This window comes from Mustelus asterias, chromosome 16, assembly GCF_964213995.1.
Source record: "Mustelus asterias chromosome 16, sMusAst1.hap1.1, whole genome shotgun sequence".
NCBI classification, from domain to species: Eukaryota; Metazoa; Chordata; class Chondrichthyes; order Carcharhiniformes; family Triakidae; genus Mustelus; species Mustelus asterias.
This window is the reverse complement of record NC_135816.1, coordinates 8,668,392-8,694,150: the sequence shown is the minus strand read 5'-3', so window position 1 is coordinate 8,694,150 and position 25,759 is coordinate 8,668,392. Positions and strand designations below refer to the sequence as shown.

General features: G+C 43.1%; 1 protein-coding gene across 1 annotated transcript; it reads left to right on the top strand.

Moving 5' to 3' along the window:
- Nucleotides 1-2,381: 2,381 nt before the first annotated feature.
- Nucleotides 2,382-24,801, top strand: LOC144505601 (uncharacterized). Its single transcript, XM_078231713.1, has 2 exons — nt 2,382-4,767; nt 22,400-24,801. Exons 1-2 carry the CDS (start codon nt 2,382-2,384, stop codon nt 24,799-24,801), a joined length of 4,788 nt encoding a protein of 1,595 aa, XP_078087839.1.
- Nucleotides 24,802-25,759: the final 958 nt, after the last annotated feature.

Genomic DNA, 25,759 nt, shown 5'->3' with positions numbered 1-25,759 from the left:
GGTTCTTTACGCGGAGAGTGGTTGGGGTGTGGAATGGACTGCCTGCAGTGATAGTGGAGTCAGACACTTTAGGAACATTTAAGCGGTTATTGGATAGGCACATGGAGCACACCAGGATGATAGGGAGTGGGATAGCTTGATCTTGGTTTCAGATAAAGCTCGGCACAACATCGTGGGCCGAAGGGCCTGTTCTGTGTTGTACTGTTCTATGTTCTATGAATAGCATCCCAGCCAGCTTTCATTTTCAACTTTACACCCGTGGCTGAATTTAACTGTGAATTTAGTAAGCTGTGCTCATGCCTGCTGCATTATGTTTTTTTACATTTTCTTGCTCATGTCAAACATGAACATTTTCGGTATGGATTTGGGGTGGCACGGTGGCACAGTGGTTAGCACTGCTGCCTCACAGCACCAGGGACCCGGTTTTGGTTACCCGGTTTGGGTCACTATCTGTGCGGAGTCTGCACCTCCTCCCCATGTCTGCATGGGTTTCCTCCAGGTGCTCCGGTTTCCTCCCACACTCCAACAATGTGCGGGTTAGGTTGATTGGCCATGTTAAATTGCCCCTTAGTGTTAAGGGAACCAGCAGGGTAAATGCATGGGGTTACGGGGATCGGACCTGGGTGGGGTTGTTTTCGGTGCAGGTTCGATGGGCCAAATGGTCACCTTATGCACTGTAGGGATTCTATGATTCAGTTTTTCAACAGTAAGACGTTGACAGTTATTTTGATTGCAGCCTAACTGAATGTGTGACCCTACTATTCAAACACGGTTTACTCTTTATGTGACAGTTCAATCCAGAAGTAGCGCAACGAACGCTACTGGTCGATATTATGGAGTTTCCTTTGAACATTCCACGGACGGTTGAGTAATATAAAACAGATGCATATCGAATTGCATCTATGCCCCCACAAGAGGTATTTAGGTACTTTTGTGGTTGACAGATGTCCTTCGTCCCTGGTGCCATTACATCAAATCAGCTCTGTACGCAATCCAAACAAGGCACAATGTTCCTCATGCGTGATAGCATTGGCCACAATACTCCAAATGCGTTACAATAGAAATATCCATATTGCATTGATTTGTAGGAATTCCTACATATCACATAATTTATTGAAGTTGACTTGTGTTTCACAAGCTCTTTGCTGACGCGAATTCAATTATTCGAACACTTAAGTTTTGATTGTAAGGTCTAAGCTGCAGTTTTAATGGAATTCCAACAAATATCAATAGCTTACTCTCCATGACAGTTGCCCTTGCAGATCATGTGTAATGCGGCGGGGGAGGCGAATTGGGGAGGACTTTGGGAATAGCGGACACTTAAGGGCGAGTAATTGTGGTGGGAGGAAATGAGCTGCAGGCTCCAACAAATCTAACAAGGCTATTGTTTACAGAAGTGAGCATGAAGTCGTATTAAAATTGAACTTCTCTGTTTTCCATGTACAGGCCTGTTTTCCTTCACGTATCATTCAAGTAGCTGACGCAATGGTACAAAATAATTTTGTTACTGATGTTAGTTGTGGCAAAATCTAATAATATGTCAACTTCCTAACATAAAAACTTTCTTTCGTTTCTCTTTGTGATCCGTGGAGAAAGGTGGATAAGGCGTATGACAGGAAATGTATACTGACATGATTTAATAGCAGAACCTTGCTATTTTTAGCAGAAATTATATATATGAGCAGCTGGGAAACCACTTCAATCACTATCAGAGAGAAGGCCAGTACTGACAATAAACAAATGGAGAGAAGTGACTAATTTCTCGGACGAACTGCTGCAATCAATGCCTCAGGTTTGATATAGTAAATATGGAGAAACTATTTTAATGTAGTTAGCAAAAGAACCGGAGGCAACATGAAGGAAATTTGTTTTGTCTATGCAGTATGACGAACCATCATTGGCGACTGTTGCTGACGTGACGATGAGATTGACAAGAATATCTCCATATCAGCTGTATAGAATACATAAAGAATAACATTTTTTTCCGTGCTTGCCTAGATGCTTTTAAATTCTATATCCGTAAATATAACGGTCGGTACATTATAAATGATGCCGATACAGTCTCGCTTTAAGAATAGTTGCTGCAGTTATTGGTTGAGACTCTTCGTGTCGCTGCCTACCAATAAAATGCCGCCACTCTGCGAGAGATCGACCCCTTCCTCTGCCAGGGAAACACAGAACCGAACCGAGGAGACAGAAGACGCCTGTGTTTATGTTGTGCGGCCATGTTCAGAAAAACAGCCCAGGTTGGGTCATTGCGTTCCTGTTTGAGTACTAATGTATAGATATATAATCGATTATCTGTTCTGACATAAGAAACAAGTCAATATAATATATTTCGGAATATTTCCCTATTTTTCAAGAAATTTCGGCCCAGAACAATGGCGAATGTACTCATGAGCCTGGCGCCTTTCATTTTTCTGCTCTGCGTGTCGGACCTGGTTGCCGGTCAGCTGCGCTACACAATTCCCGAGGAGCTGAAATATGGGACTTTTGTTGGTAAAATCACTGCGGATTTAGCACTAAACGTTCAAGAAATATCGACTCGCAAGTTTCGGCTGGTGTCCGATGAAAGGAAGCAATACATGGAGGTAAATCTAGAAAATGGCAATTTATTTGTGAATGAAAGGATTGACCGAGAAGAGCTTTGTAGGGAAAATCCTATCTGTTCCCTTTCTTTTCAAATAGCGCTGGATGGTCCTATGGAAATGCATCGTATCACAGTGGACATTTTAGATGTAAATGATAATTCGCCCAGTTTTGAGAAGGACGAATTCTCCTTGCAGATAAGCGAGTTGCTTGCACCAGGAGCGCGATTTCCTCTCGTGAGCGCGCGTGATCCGGATGTGGGTGCAAATACAATCAGTTCCTACCAGATCAGTTCAAATGAACACTTTGGTATAAAAATGCAGACAAGAAGGGGTGGCAGTATAAGTGCCGAACTGGTGTTAGAGAAGCCATTAGACCGGGAACAGCAATCAAACTTTCATCTTATTTTGACCGCTATTGACGGCGGGGTTCCCCAAAGATCTGGCACTGCTCAAGTTATCATCACTGTCGTGGACGGGAATGATAATGTCCCTGAATTCGACCATGAGCTATACAGCGCCACTTTAGCAGAAAATGCCTCTCCAGATACCTTGGTGAAGAAAATCGATGCTGTTGATTTGGACGAAGGCTCGAATGCAGATTTAACATATTCTTTCACGAATCACGTTTCCCAAAGGATTCGCGACTTGTTCAGATTGGGTCCTAAAACTGGAGAGATCAGAGTTCAAGGAGTATTAAATTTCGAGGAATCACATATTTATGAACTCGATGTACAAGCAGTAGACAACGGTGTTCCAAGTTTAACAGGGCACGCAAAGGTTATCGTCACCTTAACTGACCTGAACGATAATGCCCCTGAGATAGAGATAACGTCAATAACTGGCACGGTCCCCGAAAATGCGCAGCTTGGGACTGTGATTGCTACAATCAGCGTAAGCGATTTAGATTCTGGGATTAATGGGGATGTTCAGTGTCAAGTCCTCGCAGGTGCTCCTTTTAAACTTCAAAAATCTTCGGGGAATAGCTATAAATTGGTTACCAATGAGATTTTGGATCGTGAAACAAGCACATTGTACAACATAACCATTTCAGCGTGCGACGGTGGGACGCCCCCTTTGTCATCGCGTAAAATCATCTCAGTTTCTGTTTCTGATATCAATGACAACGCGCCGAGCTTTACGCAATCGTTGTATAACAAATACCTAATGGAGAACAACACGCCTGGTGCTTCCATTTTTGCTGTTAGCGCTTTAGATTCTGATTTGGAGAAGAACGGTGAGGTGGTCTACTCGATTCTAGATAATCAGATACACGGGAACCCTGGGTCTGGATACGTCACAATTAACTCCAAAAATGGCAACATTTACGCACTGAGATCCTTTGACTATGAGCAAATAAAACATTTCCAGATCAATGTTCAAGCTCAGGATGCCGGATCTCCCTTAATGAGCAGCACTGCTGTGGTGAATATTATTATCTTGGATCAAAATGACAACGTCCCGGTCATTATTTCACCTTTGATAGTAAACAATTCAGCATCCGTGGAGATCATTCCCCAGTCAGTGCAACCAGGATACTTGGTCACCAAGGTAATCGCGACGGATGCCGATTCAGGTCAAAATGCAAGGCTTTCTTACAAACTGTTGGAGGCTGTTGGCACCAGCCAGTTTACTGTGGGTCTTTTCTCTGGTGAAATCAGAGCATCTCGGAGTTTGAGAAGCCAAGACATCATCACAGAGAGAATCGTTATCTGCGTGAAGGACAATGGACAGCCGAGCTTCTCTAGTACGGCCACAATCTTCTTTTCAATTTTGCCCAATATCACTGAAAAATCCTTTGAACGAACTGATGAACCAAGACAACTAGAATATTTTTTCGATCTTAATCGTTATCTGATCATCATTTTGGGATCAACCTCTTTTCTGTTTCTCGTAACCATAATTTTTTTGGTCCTTCTGAAATATAAACAAGACAGAAATATTGATGAAGATTACAGCTCTGCAGCATGTTGTTACAGAGGGAGTAATTCAAATAATCCTTTTAGTGGGAGGCGTGCAGTAAACGAAACGTTAAATTATCCCGGACCTGGGCAGAACGAAGGTTATCGATATACCGTTTGTTTATCTCCAGAATCATCGAAAAGTGATTTCCTGTTTCTGAAGCCCAGTCACCCGACCTTGCCTTTCAATGACATTGGTGTCCTCGAGACCAACTCAAAAACATAAGTTTATGACTGGAATGCCACATAAATAACTTGGTAGAGGACAATGTATACTGCAACAATTGATGGGTAGGTGTTATGACCTAAATCCTCATAATGTGAGTCGAATGCTCGATAGGTCAATTTCTTTGCTCTTGGTCATTTGGGCCTAAAAGTTTATAATGTAAATATGCCTGCCGCTTTCTGACTGGCTTGAGTAGTGCACACTGTATTAACGTTAGTATGAATGCTGATTTTTACCTGTTTCAATTTGTGCTTTGGTGAAATGCATATCAATGTGTTTTTATTCTGTTTTCTTGACTCCGCTGCTGTGGTGGCTCTTTACTGCGTGTGCATTAAACCGATTGGCATCACAAGGCATCATTTCGGTGATTGTCAAAAGGGCCTTTCATAGAATTAACCTTTCTTTAAATGATAAATTGAAATTACAGATATGGTTTTATCAGCGCACACCGAAGGAACTTTGATACTTGACAATAACGACCTCCCTCGGAAAATGCTCATATATTCCAAAAGTAAATTATATCTATTGTGTTGAGGAAATAATACTCTCTCAGCTTTGCTTCAGAGTTAATGTCAAACACTTGATTTGTTGCATATGCCAGTAATCATGTGTTATTATGTTAGGAATCGAGACGCTCAAAATCCAGTGCCTGTTATTTCTGAAGGTGCTGCTGAACTCGTAATATCCCAAGGGAAGAGTCTCACGCTTTCCCGTGATAGCCGGTAGCGCACTGTTTCTACAACTTTAAAGTCAGAGCAATAGCGTCACGCTTCCTACAAAGCGCAGAGAATATTTCCTAACTTTTTTTTTAGATCTGATATATTTCTCCGGTTGTCTGCAAAAAATATATTCATTGGCCTGGATTTCAGTCTCAGTAGCTAAGGAGCAACTCTGTTTACCTTGGATGAAGCTACCCAGAGAGGCTTCCAAGTTTTATCAGATGAGGTAATAAGTCTGTTTCAGCAAATGTTTCAGTGCCGAGGTGGTGCATGTGAACAGTCAGACGTCGTGGTCCACATAGGTACCAAAGACAATAGAGAAGAATATGGGAGGTTCCGAAAGCAGATTTTAGGGAGTTAGTAAATAAATTAATAAGCAGAAACTTATCGCAGGTTTACACTGCGTGCTCAGAATCGGTGGATTGAGTGTCTCAATTTGTTACTGAAGAATTGGTGTCGAGGGGAGGGCATCGGTTTTCTGAGGCATTGGTACTGGTTCTGGGACAAGTGGAACTTGTAATAATGGGTGGGTTGCTCCTGAGCAGAACCGGGACTACCATCCTCGCAGGCAGATTTGCGTACTGTTTTTTTGCGGGGGGGGGGGGGGGGGGGGGGAGGCGGGGGGGGGGGGGGGGGGTTAAAGTAGATGGGAATTGTGATGTAACCTGAGAGGGGGGTCAGGTTGGACAAAATCAAAACAAGAACATGACGTAGAAACGTCGCAAGCGCATGTAGAAGGCAAGCAGCAAAAGCATTAGACTGCAGAATAATTCTTAAAGTGACAAGGTTAAGGGCAATTTAACTGAATGCACGCAACATTTGCCCCAGGGTCAATGATTTGAAGGCGTAAGTAAGAGGTAAATAGCCATAACTGAATTGCGATTTCAGAAGTGTTGTTCCAGGATGACCAGTACTGGCAACTGAATATTCAGGGTGATTCATCATTTAGGAAGTGCCAGAGCATGGAAAATGAGGTGGGCTAGCTCTGTTAATAAGGGACGAGATCAGCCCATTCGTTCCAGGGTATCTTAGGTCAACCAATCCAGCTATAAAATCAGTTTGGGTGGAATTGGAAATAGCAAGGGATAGCAAGTATTGGTGGGACTTTTTCCCGGCCACCAAACTGTGGTGCAATGTTTGGCACGATGTAAATCAGTAAATTAGCGTTGCATCTAGCACGGGTATTACAATGATGACAGGCGACTTCAATTTACATGAAGACTGGGTAGCCCTAATGAGCACTAATGCTGTGGTGGATGACTTGCTGGAATGTGAATGAGATGCGTTTCTGGAGCAGTCCGTTGAGGATCCAACTAGGGCCTTGGCCACTTTTGATTCAGCATCATCTAATGAGAAAGGGCGAAGTAATAATCTTCCTGTAAAGCAGCCATTAGGAAATAATGACTGCAATATGAAAAGGTTTTACATTAAATTTGAAAGTGACATAGTTCATTCTGAAACTAGGGTCTGAAATCTGAGCAACTAAAATTATGAATTTATGAGAAGAAATTTGGCTATGTTGGATTTGGAAAATGGATGAAAAGATTTAATTGTAGAAAGGCAATGGCTAGTATTTAAGTATATATATTTTTCCCGGTCTACAACAAAAAATACATTCCTTTAAGACATAGATACTCAAACGGAAATGTTAATCATCCGTGGCTGACAAAAGAAGATCAATGGAAATAGCTTGTAAGATTGCCAGAAAAAAAATTAAGTCCAATGATTGGGAGCAATTTAGAATCCAGCAAATAATGACAAAAAGCTGCTGAAGAAAGGGAAAATAAGATATTAATGTAAGCTAGCAAGTAACAAACAGTGGACTGTGACAGCGTCACAGTCTGTGAAAAGGAAAAGATTGTCAAGGACAATTGTTGGTCCATTTCATGCAAAGACAGGAGAATTGATAATGGAAAATAGGAAAATAGCAGCGAAAATAAACAAATTGTTTTCCGTCTGTTTTAATGGACGAAGAGGCAGAAAATCTCCGAGAAAATTCGTGATCCAAGGGACGAGTGAAAATAGGGAATTTAGACTGACTGGCATTAAATAAAGAGGTAGTACTGGAAACATCACTTGGATAAAAGATTGATCAATCTCTCGGACCCAGGGTGAGCTACATTCCAGAGTGTTGCACAAAGTGGTCATGGAGATAACGGATGCATTGGTGGTTACATTGCAAAATTCGATATATTCTGGATAGTTTCCCGCAAACTGCGAAGCTGCAAATTTAACCATATTATTTAAGAAAGAAGGGAGAGCGAAACATGAGAACTACAAAATTGATAGTTGGATGTCAGTGGTAGGGAAAATGTTAGAATCTGTTATAAAGTGTATCATAACTGGACAGATAATGATGAATAGTATGAATCAATACGGAGTTATGGCAGGAACATTATTTTTGACAAACCTGTTGGTGTTTTTTGAGGATGTTACTTAACGCAATTATAAAGTAGAACACGTGCATGTGGTTTACTTGGATTTTCAGAAGGCTTTAGAGAAGGTCCCACACAGGAACTTGGCAATAAAATTACAGTACGAGAAACTGGGGTAATTTACTCGTGTGGCTTGAGAATTAGCTAACAGTCAGAAAACAGAAGTCAGAATGAAGTTGTCATCCTCAGGATAGCAGGCGACCAGTACTCATAGTGTCATAGAGTCATGCAGTGCAGCAAAGGCCCTTCAGTCCACCGAGTCTGCACCGACAATAACTATCACTAAAGTCGGGCTATTCCCTTTTTTTTACCACGTGTCCCATATCCTTGAATGTTATCACTTTTCAAGTGTTCATCCAAGTACTTTTTAAAAGTTGTTAGATTTCCAGCCTCCACTACATTCCCAGGCAGTGCATTCCAGATTCCTTCCACACTCTGAGTGGGAAATCATGTTTTTCTCAAATTCTGCAGCTCCTGCCCCTTACCACAAAACTATGCCCTCCCGTGATTGACCCCTTCAACCAAGGAAAACAGCTGCTTGTTACTCACCCTGTCCGTACCCTTCACAATACCCTTAATAATCTTATAAAACTCGATCATGTTCTCCCCCAGCCTTCTCTGCTCTGGAGAAAACAATCCAAGCCCATCCGGTCTCTCCTTACAGCTCAAACGCTCCATCACAGGCAACATCCTGATGAATTTCCTCTGCAAACGCATCCTTCCTATAGTGAGATGACCAGAACTGCACACAGCACTCCAGTTTAGCCTAAACAAAGTTCTGTACAATCCCGAGATTGCCTCCTTGTAATGATACTCTATGCGACCATTGATAAATGCAAGTGTCTCATATGCCTTCTTAATTATCCTAATCACCTGTTCTGCCGCCTTGAGGGATCTTTGAATACATACCCAAGGTTCCATTTGTTCCTCTAAGCGTCTTAATGTCCAGCCGTTCAGTAAAAACTCCTTTGTCATGTTACTTCTTCCAAAGTGCATCACCTCCCATTTTTCAGGGATACCAAATGTCTCCCACTACTCCGCCCATCTGACCAACCCATCTATATCTTCCTGTAACCTACGACCTTCTTTTTCACTATTTACCACCCTACCAATCTTGGTGCCATCTGCAAACTTGCTTATCATTCCCCCCCACATTCTCATCTATATCGTTTATGTCGATAATAAACTATACGTGACCCAGCAGTGAACCTTTTGGTATGCCACCAGACTCCAGTCAGTAAAACAACCTTCCTCCACCACTCTTTTTGTTCTATTACTAAGCAAGTTTCGTGTCCATCTCGCCAAGTTCCCCTAAATTCCATGTGCTTCAAATTTCTCAATCAGCCTCTCACCTAGAACCTTGTCAGAAGCTTTGCTGAAATCCCAATAAACTACATCAACTGCCCTTGCCTCATCCACACAGGAGTTTTCGAAATATTCTATCAAGGTTGTTTGGCGTAACCTCCCTCTGACAAAGCCCTGCTGACTATCACTAATTTACCCGTGCCTTTCCAAGTGGAGATTAATTCTCTCCTTCGAAAATTTCCCCAAACTTTGCTCTACCAGTGACGTGAGACTCACTGGTCTTTAATTTCTCCGTTGATCTCTACCACCCTTCTTGAAAAGTGGAATTACGTCAGCTGTTGTGTCAGAGCCCTTGCTATTTCCGGCCTTGCCTCCCATAGAACTTGAACATAGCTATTTAAAATATACACAAATGTTTTGGATGTGGAGACCAAATGCAATATTTCCAAATTTGCTGATGACACCAGTCTAGGTGGGAATGTAGGATATAGGGAGGAAACCAGGAGGATCCAAATGATTTTGACAGTCTAGTTGAATGGGAAAGAACATGGTAGATGGGATATAAGTGCAATGCTTTCCACTTTGGTCAGAAAAACAGAAGGGCAGAGCATTTCTTAAATTGCGGCAGCTTGGTAAGCATTGAAGTCCACAGGGAACTGTGTGTCCTTGTTTATGAGTCACACAAGACACCGTGCAGGTTGAGCTTGTAATTAGGAAGGCAAATGATACGTGGTTCCTCATCGCAAGCTTGTTTCAGTCCAGGAGTAAAAATATCTTGATGCAATTGCATCAAGCCTAGGTATGACTGCATTTGGAGTATTGTGTACAATTTTGGCGTTCTTACCTAAGGAAGGATGTGTATGCCATAGAGGCGTTGCAATGGAAGGTAAACGGACTCATCATTGGGATGGCGGGATTGTCTTATGGGAGATAGAAGAAACTAGACCTGTATTCTCGAGAGTTTCGATGAACGAGAGGTGATCCATTGAAACTTACAACATACTTACTTCGATGTCGATAGAATGCTTCCCCTCACGGTTGTGTCTAGGTCCAGGGAACACAGTGTCAAAATAAGGGGCAAGTCATTTCAAGATGAGATGAAGGGAAATTTATTCACTCAGAGGCTGATGAATCTTTGGAATTATCTACACCACAGGGGTGTGGAAGCTCAATCACTGAATATGTTAAAGACAGAAATCGATAATGTACCAATGGCATCAGAGATCTGGGGATAGTGGGAGAATTGGCATACGAGGTTGATAATCAGCCATGATCTGTTTGAATTGTGCAGCAAACTCGTCATGCCGAATGATAAGACCATAAGACATAGGAGCAGAATTAGACCATTCGGCCCATCGAGTCTGCTCCGCCATTCAATCAGGGCTGATATTTTTTTCATCCCCATTCTCTTGCCTTTTCCCCATAACCCCTGATCCCCTTAGTAATCAAGAAACAATCTCTCTCGGTCTTAACGACACTCAATGACCTGGCCTCCACAACCTTCTGCGGCAAAGAGTTCCACTGATTCACCACTCTCTGGCTGAAGAAATTCTTCCTCATTTCTGTTTTAAAGAATCGTCCCTTTAGCCTGAGGTTGTGCCCTCTGGTTCTAGTTTCTCCAACTAGTGGACACATCCTCTCCACGACCACTCTATCCATGCCTCGCAGTATCCTGTACGTTTCAATGAGATCCCCCCATAACCTTCTAAACTCCAACGAGTACAGACACAGTGTTGTCAACCATTCCTCATATGACAATCTCTTCATTCCAGAGATATTTCTTGTGAACTGCCTCTGGACCCTTTCCAAGGCCAGCACACCCTTCCTTAGATATGGGGCTCAAAACTGCTCACAATAATCCAAATGGGGTCTGACAGAGCTATACAGCTTCAGAGCTACATCCCTGATCGTGTATTCTCGCCCTCTCGATATCAATGCCAACATTGCATTTGCCTTCCTACCTGCCGATTGAATCTGCACGTTGATGTTAAGAGAATCTTGAACAAGGACTCCCAAGTCCCTTTGTGTTTCTGATTTCTTAAGCATTTCCACATTTAGAAAATAGTTAATGTCTCCATTCCTCCTTCCAAAGTGCATAACCTCACATTTTTCCACATTGTATTCCATCTGCAACTTCTTTACCTCTCTCCTAATCTGCCCAAATCCTTCTGCTGCTCCCCTGCTTCCTCAATACTACCTGTCTCTCTACATATCTTTGTATCATCTGCAAATGTAGCAACAGTGTCTTCAGTTCCTTCTTCCAAATCGTTAATGCATATTGTGGAAAGTTGTGGTCACAGCACCGATCTCTGAGGCACATACTAATCACTGGTTGCCACCCTGAAAAATGCCTCTTTATCCCCACTCTCTGCCTTCCGCTAGTCAGCCAATCCTCTATTCATGCCAGGATCTTACCCTTAACACCATGGGCTCTTAACTTATTTAACAGTCTCCTATGCAGCAACTTGTCAAAGGCCTTCTGGAAATCTAAATAAATCACGTCCACCGGTTCTCCTTTACCTAAATTCCTTATTACCTCCTCAAAGAACTCTAACAGATTTGTGAGACATGACCTCCCCTTGACGAAGCCCGGCTGGCGCAGTCCTATTTTATCACGCACTTCCAAGTACTCCACGATCTCATCTTTAATAATAGACTCTAAAATCTTGTCAATGACCGAAGTCAGGGTAACTGGCCTATAATTTCCCGTTTGCTGCCTCCCTCCCTTCTTGAACAGTGCTGTTACATTAGCTACTTTCCAGTCCTCTGGGACCCTCCCTGCCTCGAGTGATTCCTCCACAAGTTCCTCACCTATCTCTTTTAGAACCGGATGGGGTGTAGTCCATCTGGTCCAGGTGATTTATCCACCTTCAGACCTTTCGGTTTCCCCAGCCCTTCCCCTTACTGATGGCCACTACATTCACCTATGACCCCTGTTTCTCCTGGAGCTCTTGCATCCCACTGGTCTCTTCCACCGTAAAGACTGATGCAAAGTAACTACTCAATTCCTCTGCCGTTTCTTTGCTTCCTATTACTACTTCGGCAGACTCATTTTCCAGTGGTCCAATGTTTATTTTCGCCTCTCTCTTATCTTTTATATATTGAAAAAAGTTATTTCTATCTTCTTTTATGTTACTAGCTAGCTTACACTCATATTTCATCTTCTCACCCCTTATTGCTTTTTTAGTTGTCCTCTGCTCGCTTTTAAAGGCTTCCCAATCCTCTGGTTTCCCACTAATCCTGGCAACTTTATATGCTTTTTCTTTTGCTTCTTTGTTGTCCTTGACGTCCTTCGCCAGCCATGGATGTCTCGTCCTCCCCTTAGCATGCTTCCTCCTCCTTGGGATGAATTTCTGTTGTGCCTCCCGAATAACCCCCAAAACTCCTGCTATTGTCATTCCATGGTCTTCCTTGCTAGACTCCCTTTCCAATCAACTCTGGCCAGTTTCTCCCTCGTGTCTTTGTAGTTACCTTTATTTAATTTTAATACCGTTACATCTGATTCCAGCTTCCCCCTCTCAAACTGCAGGGTAAATTCTATCATATTATGGTCACTGCTTCCTAAGGATTCCTTTACGTTAAGTCCCCTAATCAAGTCTGCCTCATTACACATCACTAAATCCAGAATTGCCTGTTACCTAGTAGGCTCTGTCACAAGCTGCTCCAAAAAAACAGCTCTTAGACATTCCACAAGTTCCTTTTCTTGGGATCCACTACCTATCTGATTTTCCCAGTCCACCTGCATATTGAAGTCCCCCATGATTATGGTAATATTGCCTTTTTTATATGCCTTTTCTACCTCCTGATTTATTTTCTGCCCCACATCCTGAGTACTGCTGGGGGGTCTGTACACAACTCCCATCAGGGTCGTTTTACCTTTGCGATTCCTCAACTCTGTCCACAGAGATTCTATGCCTTCTGATCCTATATCGTTTCTTGCTATCGATTTAACTTCATTCCTTACCAACAATGCAATCCCGCCCCTTTTGCCCATCTGCCTGTCCTTTCGATCGGACACACATCCTTGGATATTTAGATCCCAGCCCTGATAGACTTGCAGCCACGCCTCTGTGATATCCACAACATCGTACCGGCCAATTTCAATGTGCGCAACCAGCTCATTTACCTTGTTCCATATACTGTGCGCATTTAGGTACAACACCCTCAGTCCTGCATTGTCCACGTCCCTTCTCATATTGTCACCTTTTTTGCTCTGACTGCGGTTAGTTTCCTGCCACCTTCTATACGCTCTGTTCTATCACGTGGTCTTGAAAATTTACTAACCTTTCCTGAGCCCTCGTCTCCTTTAACTCGTTGAAAGCCCTCATCATTAACCCGCAATTGTACCTTCCCCTTGAAGTTTGATTTTCTACTTCCCCATACAACTGAACCCACCCCCCCCCCCCCCCCCACCACCTCCACCATTATTTAGTTTAAAGCCCTATCTACATCCCTAGTTATACTATTCGCCGGAACTCTGATGCCAGCATGATTCAGTTGAAGACCATCCCATCGGAACAGGTCCCCTCTTCCCCAATACTGGTGCCAATGTCCCATGAATTCAAAGCTATTGCTCCCACACCAATCTTTGAGCCACGCATTCACCTCCTTAATCTTATTGACCCTGTGCCAATTAGCTCGTAGCTCAGGTAGTAATCAAGAGGTTATTACCTTTTCGGTTGTGTTTTTAAATTTAGCTCCTAGCTGTTCATATTCCCTTAAAAGAACCTTTGTTCCTGTTCTAACTATGTCATTGTATCTACGTGGACCACGACAACTGGAACTTTACCCTCCCACTTCAAGTTCTTCTGCAGCCCAGATGAGATATCCCGGACCCAAGTACAAGGCAGGCAACGCAACCTTCGGGATTCTCGATCCTGGTCACAGAGAACAGTGCCAATTCCCCTAACTATACTATCCGCAATGACGACTACATTTCTATTTTCTCCCCCCACTTGAACAGCTGCGTGTACCACGGTGCGTGGTCAGTTCGCTCATCCTCCCTGCAGTACCCCTTCCCGTCTACATAGGGAGCAAGAATCTCAAACCTGTTGGACAAGTTCGGGGACTGAGGATCCTGCAACCCTACCTGCTCGATCAATCTACCGCCTCACTCGCAGCCACACTCACCTCCCCTGGCCATTGGACAAATTCAAGGTATTTAATCTCAGTGGTGTGACTACATCCTGGGACACAGTGTCCAGGCATCCCTCCCCCTCCCTAACGTGTCGCAGCGTCCGGAGCTCAGAATTCAGCTCATACACTCTGAGCCGGAGTTCCTCAAGCAACCAACACTTACTGCAGATATGCTCACTGGGAACCACAATGGGGCCCACCAGATCCCACATCATACAGGGACAACACATCACCTGACCCTCCATCTCTATTTTATGTAATTAATTTTTTAATTTGGGTTTTAATTCTTCGTACTTAAACTTTTTAAAAATTATATATCCCCTTATTACCTCAGTCTCAACGCAATTTCTAACCAGTAATTTAAATGGATTTTCAAATTTAGCACAGCCCCCAATTAGCCAATCAAATCACAGCCCTTCTGTTTTGTCACTTCTAAGTTTCTTTAGTCCGAACTCACTGTCAGTTTCAGAGAATCAAGAATAGCACTTACTTACCAATCAGCACTCTCCCTTGTGGCCTCTGCTGCCTGTTTCACTTAACTCCCTGTTTCCATCCAACTCCAAAAGCACTCCTCACAGCCCGGCAGCACTCACCGTGCAGGTCTACTCTTACACCTCTTTCCATCCCTTCTGTGTTCTTCATATTTTGGGCTTTTTCTTTCCTTTTCGTTGGCTGTGCATCGTTGGGGGGCGGGTTGGGCGTGTCACACATATTGACAGATTTTTGGGATAGGACAGAGAGAGGATATATCCCCCTTTCTTCGTGCTCTGCCACTTTTCTTTCGGCTCACGTCCAATCGTTGTTGCTCCCCGTGATACCTTGCCTTTATTCTGTGGCTTGTTGTCTTCTTGCCTCCTGGGCCTTTTTCTTCTGATGTATTATACATTATTATCCGTGTTAGTTTTTTCTTGTGTGGGGTGATGTGTGGGGGAAAAGGAAGCGTGATGTTCTGCTTCTGTCGTGTTTTAGGTGGTTGGGGGGGGAGGTGGTTGTTGAGGTGGTGTGTGTTAGAAGGAGGGAGCTGCGAGGTTGGGCGTTTACGTGGTTCCGGGTGCTGGGGTGGATGTCCAAGTGGTGTGTACTAATGAAAGATGCTTTATTTTGGCTCTGCAACTTTGATTATCTTCTGAGGTAATGTGACTTTGCACTTATCCAGGTAGCTTTTTTTCCATCGCCAGAGATTATTAAAACTTCATCATTGTTAAATTGCACCCTTGAAAATGCATATGAACTTAAATTCATGAGCCCTAATTTTCCAGTCACCCTAAGTGTAGGGCAAAAGTGAAGGTACCCTGATTCACACCAGTGACCTCAGGTCTGCATCTATCAGCGAGATCTCCAACGGCGAGCCCTCTGGAGGAGCCTCTGAGAGCAACCTTTGCATTTCTGCGAGTGACTGCGAATAGGGGGATTCCAGCATTTGCTTTCAGATGCACCCTGTAATAAAAAGAAACGCTGATACACTTTCCGTGATTATTCAGTATAATCTCTCCGGATATTTTCCACTCACATGATCGCAACAAAAGTGACCAAAATCACAGATGATTGTCTTGTATGATTGTCACCGCAGTGTCCTCCCGCGACTTTCCTTTCTTCACTGAGGCCTTTCACATCTTGGACCAGAATATATTACCCAACTGTATTTCCATACTTGCACGACCAAACACAAAATACTACGATCCGTGCATTCTGAAATAAGAACAATTAATGTTGCAATTCTCATCAGATCAGACAGCATGTGTGGAGAGAACAAAGCCAACGTTTTATGGTCCATGGTCTTTCATCAGACCAATATTCTCTTGTCACTTCCCTGGCTTGTTGATTGCAATAAACGTTGATAATGTGTAATACAGTTCACTGGATGATCATTCTCTCCCCGCACTTGGACCATTTCACTTCTGCTTTGCCTTCAGGGGATTATTTTCAATGGTGGCATCATTTATATATATTTGGCCAGATTCTACATATTATTTTGTTGGAAACCATTCTACCGTTGCATCATCAACATCGATCACTTTACAGATTGTATGTTATTGGATTGCATGACTGTCATTGTGCTTTCGGCGAATTTTCTCCGAAGGAAAATTTGAATACCTACCAAGGTATCGACTAAAGGCCGCTGGTACAAGCTTCTTACCATTGCAATTAGTTAGGGAAGCCCACCAACCACAGAGCATAGAACATTACAGCGCAGTACAGGCCCTTCGGCCCTCGATGTCGCGCCCACCAGTGAAACCAATCTAAAGCCCATCGAACCTACACTATTCCAATATCATCCATCTGTTTATCCAATGACCATTTAAATGCCCTTAATGTTGGCGAGTCCACTACTGCTGCAGGCAGGGCATTCCACGCCCTCACTTCTCTGTGAGTGAAGAACCTACCTCTGGCATCTGTCCTATATCTATCACCCCTCAATTTAATGCTATGTCCCGTCGTGCTAGCTATCACCATCCGAGGAAAAAGGCTCTCACTATCCACCCGATCTAATCCTCTGATCATCTTGTATGCCTCTATTAAGTCACCTCTTAACCTTCTTCTCTCTAACGAAAACAACCTCAAGTCCCTCAGTCTTTCCTCATCAGACCATCCCACAATACCAGGCAACATCCTAGTAAATCTCCTCTGCACCCTTTCCAATGGTTCCACATCCTTACTATAATGCGGTGACCAGAACTGTACACAAAACTCCAAGTGCGGCTGCATCAGAGTTTCGTACGGCTGCAACATGACCTCCTGGCTCCGAAACTCAATTCCTCTACCAATAAAAGCTAACACTCCATACGCCTTCTTAACAACCCTATCAACCTGGGTGCCAACTTTCAGGGATCTATGCCAATGGACACTGAGATCTCTCTGTTCATCCACACTACCAAGTATCTTACCATTCGCCCAGTACTCTGTAATCCTGTTACTCCTTCCAAAGTGAATCTGGATTTTTATGAAAATGTGACTCATGCGGTTGACGGAGGGGAACCGGTAGATGTTGTGTTTTTGGATTTCCAAAAGGCATTCGATAAGGTGCCTCACAAAAGGTTGCTACAGAAGATTGGGGCACACGGAGTTGGGGGTAGGGTGTTAGCGTGGATTGGGGATTGGCTATCCAACAGGAAGCAGAGAGTTGGAATAAATGGGTGCTTTTCTGTTTGGCAGATGGTGACTAGTGGCGTGCCGCAGGGATCGGTAGTGGGGCCTCAACTGTTTACTATTTACATAGATGATCTGGAGGAGGGGACTGAGTTTAGGGTAACAAAGTTTGCTGACGACACGAAGGTTAAGTGGAAACGTGAATTGCGTGGAGGAAGCGGAAGGTCTGCAGAGAGATTTGAATAGGCTGTGAGTGGGCGAGGATTTGGCAGATGGAGTATAACGTTGGCAAATGCGAGGTTATTCACTTTGGGAGAAATAATAGCAACTTGGATTATTATTTAAATGGAAAAAAATTACAACATGCTACTGTGCAAAGGGACCTGGGGGTCCTTGTGCATGAGTTGCAAAAACTCAGTCTGCAAGTTCAACAGGTGATCAAGAAGGCAAATAGGATGTTGGCATTTATCGCGAGGGGGATAGAATATAAAAGCAGAGAAGTCTTGCTGCATCTGTACAAGGCATTGGTGAGGCCGCAGCTGGAATCCTGTGTGCAGTTTTGGTCCCCTTACTTGCGAAATGATATATTGGCCTTGGCGGGAGTGCAGAGAAGGTTCACCAGGTTGATACCGGAGATGAGGGGTGTAGATTATGAGGAGAGATTGAGCAGATTAGGTTTGTACTCGTTGGAGTTTAGAAGGCTGAGGGGTGATCTTTTAGAGGCATATAAGATAATGAAGGGGCTGGATAGGGTAGAAGTGGAGACATTCTTTCCACTTAGAAAGGAAACCAGAACTAGAGGGCACAACCTCAAAATAAAGGGGGGTCAGTTTAGGACAGAGTTGAGGAGGAACTTCTTCTCTCAGAGGGTGGTTAATCTCTGGAATTCTCTGCCCACTGAAGTGTTGGAGGCTACCTCGTTGAATATGTTTAAGTCACGGATAGATGGATTTCTGATCGGTAGGGGAATTAAGGGTTATGGGGAGCAGGCGGGTAAGTGGAACTGATTCACTTCAGATCAGCCATGATCTTATTGAATGGCGGGGTAGGCTCGAGGGGCTAGATGGCCTACTCCTGCTCGTATTTCTTATGTTCTTATGTTCTTATGAATCATCTCACACGTTTCCGCATTGAAATCCATTTGCCACCTCTCAGCCCAGCACTGCAGCTTATCTATGCCCGTCTGTAACTTGCAACAACCTTCCGCACTGACCACAACTCCACCGACTTTAGTGTCATCCGCAAATTTACTAACCCATCCTTCTACGCCCTCATCCAGGTCATTTATAAAAATGACAAGCCCCTCTACTTTCCCAGAAGGCGAGGAAAATTCGGCATGCCCACTCCGACTCTCAATAAGTTTTACAGATGCACCATAGAAAACATCCTTTCTGGATGTATCACAGTTTGGAATGGCTGATGCTCTGACCAAGACCGCAAGAAACTACAAAGAGGTGTCAACGTAGCCCAGTCCATCACGCAAATCAGCCTCCCACCTTATGACTTCGCCTACATTTCCTGCTGCCTCGGAAAAGCAGCCAGCATAAACAAGGTCCCCGGGGACACACTCTCTTCCACCTTCTTCCATTGAGAAACAGATACAAACGTCTGAAATCACGTAGCAACCGACTCAAGAACAGTTTCTTCCCTGCTGCGATCAGATCTTTGAATGGACGTACCATATATTCAGCTGATCATTCTCTACACGCTAGCTATGACTGTAACAATATAACCTGCACACTCTCCTTTCTTTCTCCCCTATGTTCTCTATGAACGGTATGTTTTGGCTGTATAGCGCGCAAGAAACATTCGTTTTCACTGTATTCCAATACATCTGAAAATAATAAATCAAAATACATCCAGTCAAATCAAATATTTGCGGCTTTTCCGTCAACAACGTGGTTGAACATTTCGATCTTCCGACATCTCTAGCTTTTCCGAAACTCTCCTTAAAATCCACTTGTTTGACTATCATTTGGTCACACCATTAATTTCCGTTTTGGCGTATGTTCTTTAAGGGGCCATTTCTGTCAAATTGTGTCCTCGGCCTTTCCCGCTTTTATAGATCGTAATAAATAAGAAGCATTGTTCCGCACCTTTCCTTATCGCTCACACCTGTTACTGATTTAAACAACAGCAAAGCAAGTTTTGACTTTCAACTCCATCTGGAATTTATTTTAAACACCAGCCTTTCCATGACAATTTCAAAGACTTACAGCTCCCAGTTCATGTTTGTCCGTCATTGAATGAGAAAATTACATTGTTGGAATGTTGTTGAAGATGAAACAGACACCTGAATTACCATGTCAGTTGTGAATGACAGTTCACCACTCAGACTTTTAATAGAAAGCTTACAGCGATAGTGATCGGAAGCAAAAGTTATTGCTGATAATTATTGTGATGGAACGTCATGTGATATTTACTGGACCAACGAATCGGAAGAAAACACTCTCAAACGTGCACTAAATTATGCGTCCAGATGCCAAATACGTCAGATCAGGGAGTTGTGTTTCAGCGCGAAATGTTGAGCAATTGTCAATGAGTTTATGAATGAATGTGCTCACTATTAACGCACGTGGAATATATTTCAATTTGTTCATGAGCTGGCGAACAATTCCGAAGAATTATTTTCAACATCCCACCACGATGTTTCTAAAATTGATTTAACAACAACTTTACATGAATTTGACGATTGACAATGGTTAATCAACTCCAGGGCAATTTCAACATGATAATGGAGCAGTGAATAGATGGTTTTACCTTTCATTGCACTTCTCAGTTTGTGTTCTGAAGCAAAAACGCAAGTGGTGCATGCAGTATTCGCCAAAAGGCTGAACTTCGGAAAAGAAACCGGAGAGACACATTGATTATAGCGGATTAACAGGTAATTATTACATTTGTCATAAGCTTCTTTATTGAGCTTATTCTATGTGGCCGCCCCGATTATTGAGGCTCAAAATGTAAACATTTGGTTTACTTGTTCTTCACAAACGGACCTTGTCCCCTAACAGCACACGCCATTCGTTTTTACACGTTCAGCAACGAAATCATATCACTTATGGCAAAGGAAGGAAAAATATGGCACATCCAAAACAGTTGATTACGTTGAGATGGATTGAATGGGAAGTAGCAAATGATTCTATTTTACCGGGTTGATGGTAATTAGTGACTGTTTTCTTTGGGTATTGCACATGATGAAGATGGATAGAGTCAAATAACTCGCCGAAGCTGCATTTCAGGGTCAGTCTCTTCTACAAGATGCATCAATGGTTATCATGAACTGGTCCGGCCAAAAATAAACTATTAGATTCATTTTCTAGAGGCACAAGTTGCCTAAAGTTTTTCAGGAATGTGATCTTAATCTGCTCCTGTCTTAATGGAAAATAGCGCCAATCTATTAGTAGAACACTATGTTACCTAGCTTTCCGACATTATAATCTGCTCGTGCTTTATTTCACATGTTGATTTGATGCACTTGTTCAACATGTAAAACAGAATGCAATGTTGCTAATGACCAATTTCCTGTAGAATAGTTGTGTGAAAAGTTTATCTGTCAAGCTTAAACTTCACTGAAATTAAAGATTGTTCCTCGAAAGCCTATTCACTAGATTCATTATTGCACGATTTGCTTTGAAGAACTTATTTTTGAAATGCCCCAACCTTACACAATTTTTGCCTAATTATTCGGATGTATCATTGACGTTGGGCAATTCATCATAGAATCATAGAAACCCTACAGTGCAGAAAGAGGCCATTTGGCCCATCGAGTCTACACCGACCACGAATCCCACCCAGGCCCTACCCCCATATCCCTACATATTTACCCACTAATCCCTCTAACCTACGCATCTCAGGACACTAAGGGGCAATTTTAGCACGGCCAATCAACCTAACCCGCACATCTTTCGACTGTGGGAGGAAACCGGAGCATCCGGAGGAAACCCACGCAGACACGAGGAGAATGTGCAAACTCCACACAGACAGTGACCCAAGCCGGGAATCGAACCCAGGTCCCTGGAGCTGTGAAGCAGCAGCGCCAGCCACTGTGCTACCGTGCCGCCCCTATTGTAGGAAACTTACTCACCAATGACAGGATGCTTCTACGGATGATTTCCAGGTTGTTCTACATACATTGTAGGGGTTCTGCAGTCAGAGGTTGTAAGTATGTCGATCGTTACGGCAACAGCACGCTGGGTTATCCTTGACTATTGCTGGCGTGGAAGAAGTCGCGTGTATCCCCAGCATTTTAAAACATAAGGCTGAAATAAAATGTATATTTTAAAAGTTGTTTCTGCGGAGTTTTCCATTAGATTTCCCGTGTCGAGGGATACATAAACATTCGGAGTCTGTTTCTGCAGATTTCATTTCTTGAAGCCAAACGTGTGCCACTCTGCATCAAGCATGGTTCAGCAGAAGGCTCTTCCACTCATAATACCTGCAATATATACGTTGGAAGGATTTGCAGGTTGATCATCCTGTTTCACTGCGTAATAAACGCACCTTTCTTCGTTATTACGCCTTGTGCGGGACTCAAGTCCAGTGCTTCAGGCTCACAGTGGAGACGGCACATATTGCGCCACCAGACCATTTATTAGATTTTAAGTTGCTCACTCTGAAATATTAAACATTTCGGAACAGTGTAGCTTTAAGTACAGTAGCTGCAGTTATTGGTTAAGTCTCTTCGTGTCGCTGTCTACCAATAAGGAACTGAGAGACTGGCAGTGATCTACCCGCCTCCTCCCGCAGAGAAACAACAGAAGAGAAGAGACAGACAGTGCCTGCCTTTTTGTTGGGCGGCCATGCTCAAAGAAGCTGCTCAGGTCGGGTCTTTTCAGTCCTCAGTTTAATGTTAGCATTTAGAAATATATTTTATTCATGTCGCAGAAGAAAAAAATAATATAAATGGTTGGCCGATGTTTTGAAATTTTACGACAAATTGCAGTCACAGCAATGGCGAATATACTCAGGAGCGGGGCGTTTTTCATTTTCCTGCTTTGTGTGGCCGACCTGGTTTCTGGACAAATTCGTTACATGATTCCCGAGGAACTGGAGCACGGGGCCTTTGTGGGGAATATCGCTGAGGATTTAACACTCAAAGTCTGGGAATTACCGGCTCGCAAATTTCGGTTGGTCTCTGATGACAAGAAACAATACATGGCGGTAAATCAAGAAAATGGGATTTTATATGTTAATGAAAGAATCGACCGTGAACTGATCTGTAGACAAAGCGCTCTGTGTTCCCTTTCGTTTCAAGTAGCCCTTGATAATCCTTTGGAAATTCATCATGTCGCCGTGGAAATATTGGACGTAAATGACAATTCACCTAGTTTTTCAAAGGATGAATTCTCTCTGCAAATCGGTGAGTTAAGCACCCCAGGTGCGCGCTTCCCAGTCGAGCGAGCGCGCGATCCAGATGCAGGTCCAAATGCAATCAGCACTTACGAAATCAGCCCAAACGAGCACTTCGGCATTAAAGTTCAGACAAGAACAGATGGAAGCAAAACTGCTGAGTTGTTATTAGAGAAGTCATTGGATCGTGAGCAACAGTCCAGTTTTCATATTGTACTGACCGCAATTGACGGCGGGATTCCGCACAGATCCGGCACCACACAGATTCTAATTATTGTAATGGACAGCAATGATAACGCACCAGTATTTGATCATGAAGTCTATAAGGCAATAATCCCAGAAAATGCCCCTCAAGGTACCTCAGTAACAACAATCAAGGCTGTAGATTTAGATCAAGGCGTGAATGCTGAGATAACGTATTCTTTCACAAGTCACGTGTCCCAAAGAATTTTCGAGCTGTTCCAATTGGACCCAATAACTGGAGAGATCAGAGTTCAGGCTGTATTGGATTTTGAAGAATCAAGTGTTTACGAACTTGATGTGCGAGCCGTGGACAGCGCTCCACCTATTATGGCAGCACATGCCAAAGTTATGGTCCATCTAATTGATATGAATGATAACGTCCCTGAGATACAGGTGAGCTCGGTGTCCAACATCATTCCCGAAGATGCTGCACCAGGCTCGGTAATAGCTGCGATCAGTGTGACAGATTTAGATTCTGGAGCAAATGGTCAGGTGGAATGTCAGGTTTCCGGAGATATTCCATTTAAACTTCAAAGGTTTTTGACGAATAACTATAAATTGGTAACACGCGATACTCTGGATCGCGAAACGGCCCCACTATACAACATATCTATTTCAGCCTGGGATAGAGGGTCCCCCCCTCTTCATACAAGCAAAACCATTTTGGTTTCTGTTTCAGATATAAATGACAACGCACCTCGCTTTATAGAATCCTCATATAACGTGTATCTGATGGAGAACAATACTCCTGGAGGATCTGTATTTGCGGTTACTGCTTTGGATCCAGATTTGGATCAGAATGGGGAGGTCCTCTATTCAATTATCGACAATCAGGTAGATGAGGAACCGATGTCAGCTTACGTCACAATTAATTCCAAAAATGGGAAACTTTACGCGATTAGGTCCTTTGATTATGAAAAACTGAAGCGTTTTAATGTCAAAGTTCAAGCTGAGGATGCTGGATCTGCCCCGCTCAGCAGCACTGCCACCGTGAATATTATCATCTTGGACCAAAATGACAACGCTCCTGTTATTGTTTCACCTGTAACTTTGAACAGTTCAGCATCAGTGGAGATTAGCCCTCAATCAGTGTATCCAGGTTACCTGATCACCAAGCTAATCGCGACTGATGCCGATTCAGGTCAGAATGCAAGGCTTTTCTACCAATTGCTGGGGACCACTGATCCCAGTCTGTTCACCGTTGGGTCCCTGACTGGAGAAGTAAGAGCAACTAGACGATTGAGAGAGCAAGACATAATTACGGAACGATTGATCCTCAGTGTGAAGGATAATGGACAGCCAAGCCTCTCCAGTACAGTCACAGTCTCATTTTCAGTCGTTCCCAATATTACTAAAACATCTTCTGGACAAAGTAACGCCCCAAACCAGTTGGAATATTTCTCCGATTTAAATCATTATTTGATCATCATTTTTGGATCGACTTCATTTTTGTTTCTCGTGACCATCATTTTTCTGATCGTCTTGAAATTTACACAAAAGAGAAACATTGCAGAAAACTACAATTCTACAGCTTGTCCTTACAGAAGAAGCAATTCGAATAACGTTTTTAATCAGAGATCTGCAACAAAGCCGCCTTTGAATTATAGCGGGCCTGCTCAAACTGAAGGTTTTGGGTACACTGTCTGTTTATCACCAGAGTCCTCGAAAAGCGATTTCCTGTTTCTGAAACCCTGCCATCCTACTTTGCCATTCAGTGAAGTGAATATCCGGGATGCCAATGTGATCAGCTAATTTAGACAGCAACTCTAATGCACACAGGTAATTCATTTTAATGATGAGTTATGTTTATCTAATTAACGGACGTTTTGGTATGTCTGACCAAATGCTTCCACTGCTAGCAGAAGGCACGGTAGGTTAGTTTCTAACTGCTTTTTGTGAGGAAGCCAGATCAGAAACACCAAGGTAGATTATGAAGCCAGACTAGACCCCAACATTTTTCTTATTTTGGCATAAATGTGAGGAAAGGATGTTTTACTCCAGGGATAATTCCACTAACAAATTTGGGATATTTTACCATGACAAGCTGAATTCATAACATAATTTGGGAATGCATCCTGACATTTTCTGTGCTTTTCCAACAGTTGAGTCAGTGGAGCAATCACACTGGTAATTTTGGCACGAATGTCCTGAGGAAAAACTCGTGCCTAGGAATCTCAGCACTTATCTTCTCATTGACGGCATTGGGAACTCGCCAATAACTTTAGTTTTCATATTCCGCAGGGCCATCTGTCCATGTAGAATTGGATGGCCTAAGAACACGACTTGGGCTTTTGCAAATTCACCTTCAGCCACGTTTACCATAAAACCCTTCTCCTGTAATCAAATGAACAATTCTTTTAAATGTTCCAGATGATCCTTCCACGTTTGATTGAAAGCCACCAGATCGTCTATCTATACGGAATAGTTAGTTAGTCCATAAATGAGCAATTTGGTTAGTCACTGGCACATTCTGAATTCCAAATGGCACGATTTTAAATTGTTACAGAACATTTGGCGTCACAAAAGTCGAAATCTCCTTCACGCCTTCTCATAACGATACTTACCAGTATCCTTTAAGTAAATCAAGTTTAGCAATTCAACTGACTTGCCCACCCTTTCAATGCAGTCTTCCGTTCGAGGAATAGGATACAACTCTGACTTCGTAATTACATTGACATTTCTATAGTCCATGCATTATGTAACATCTAGT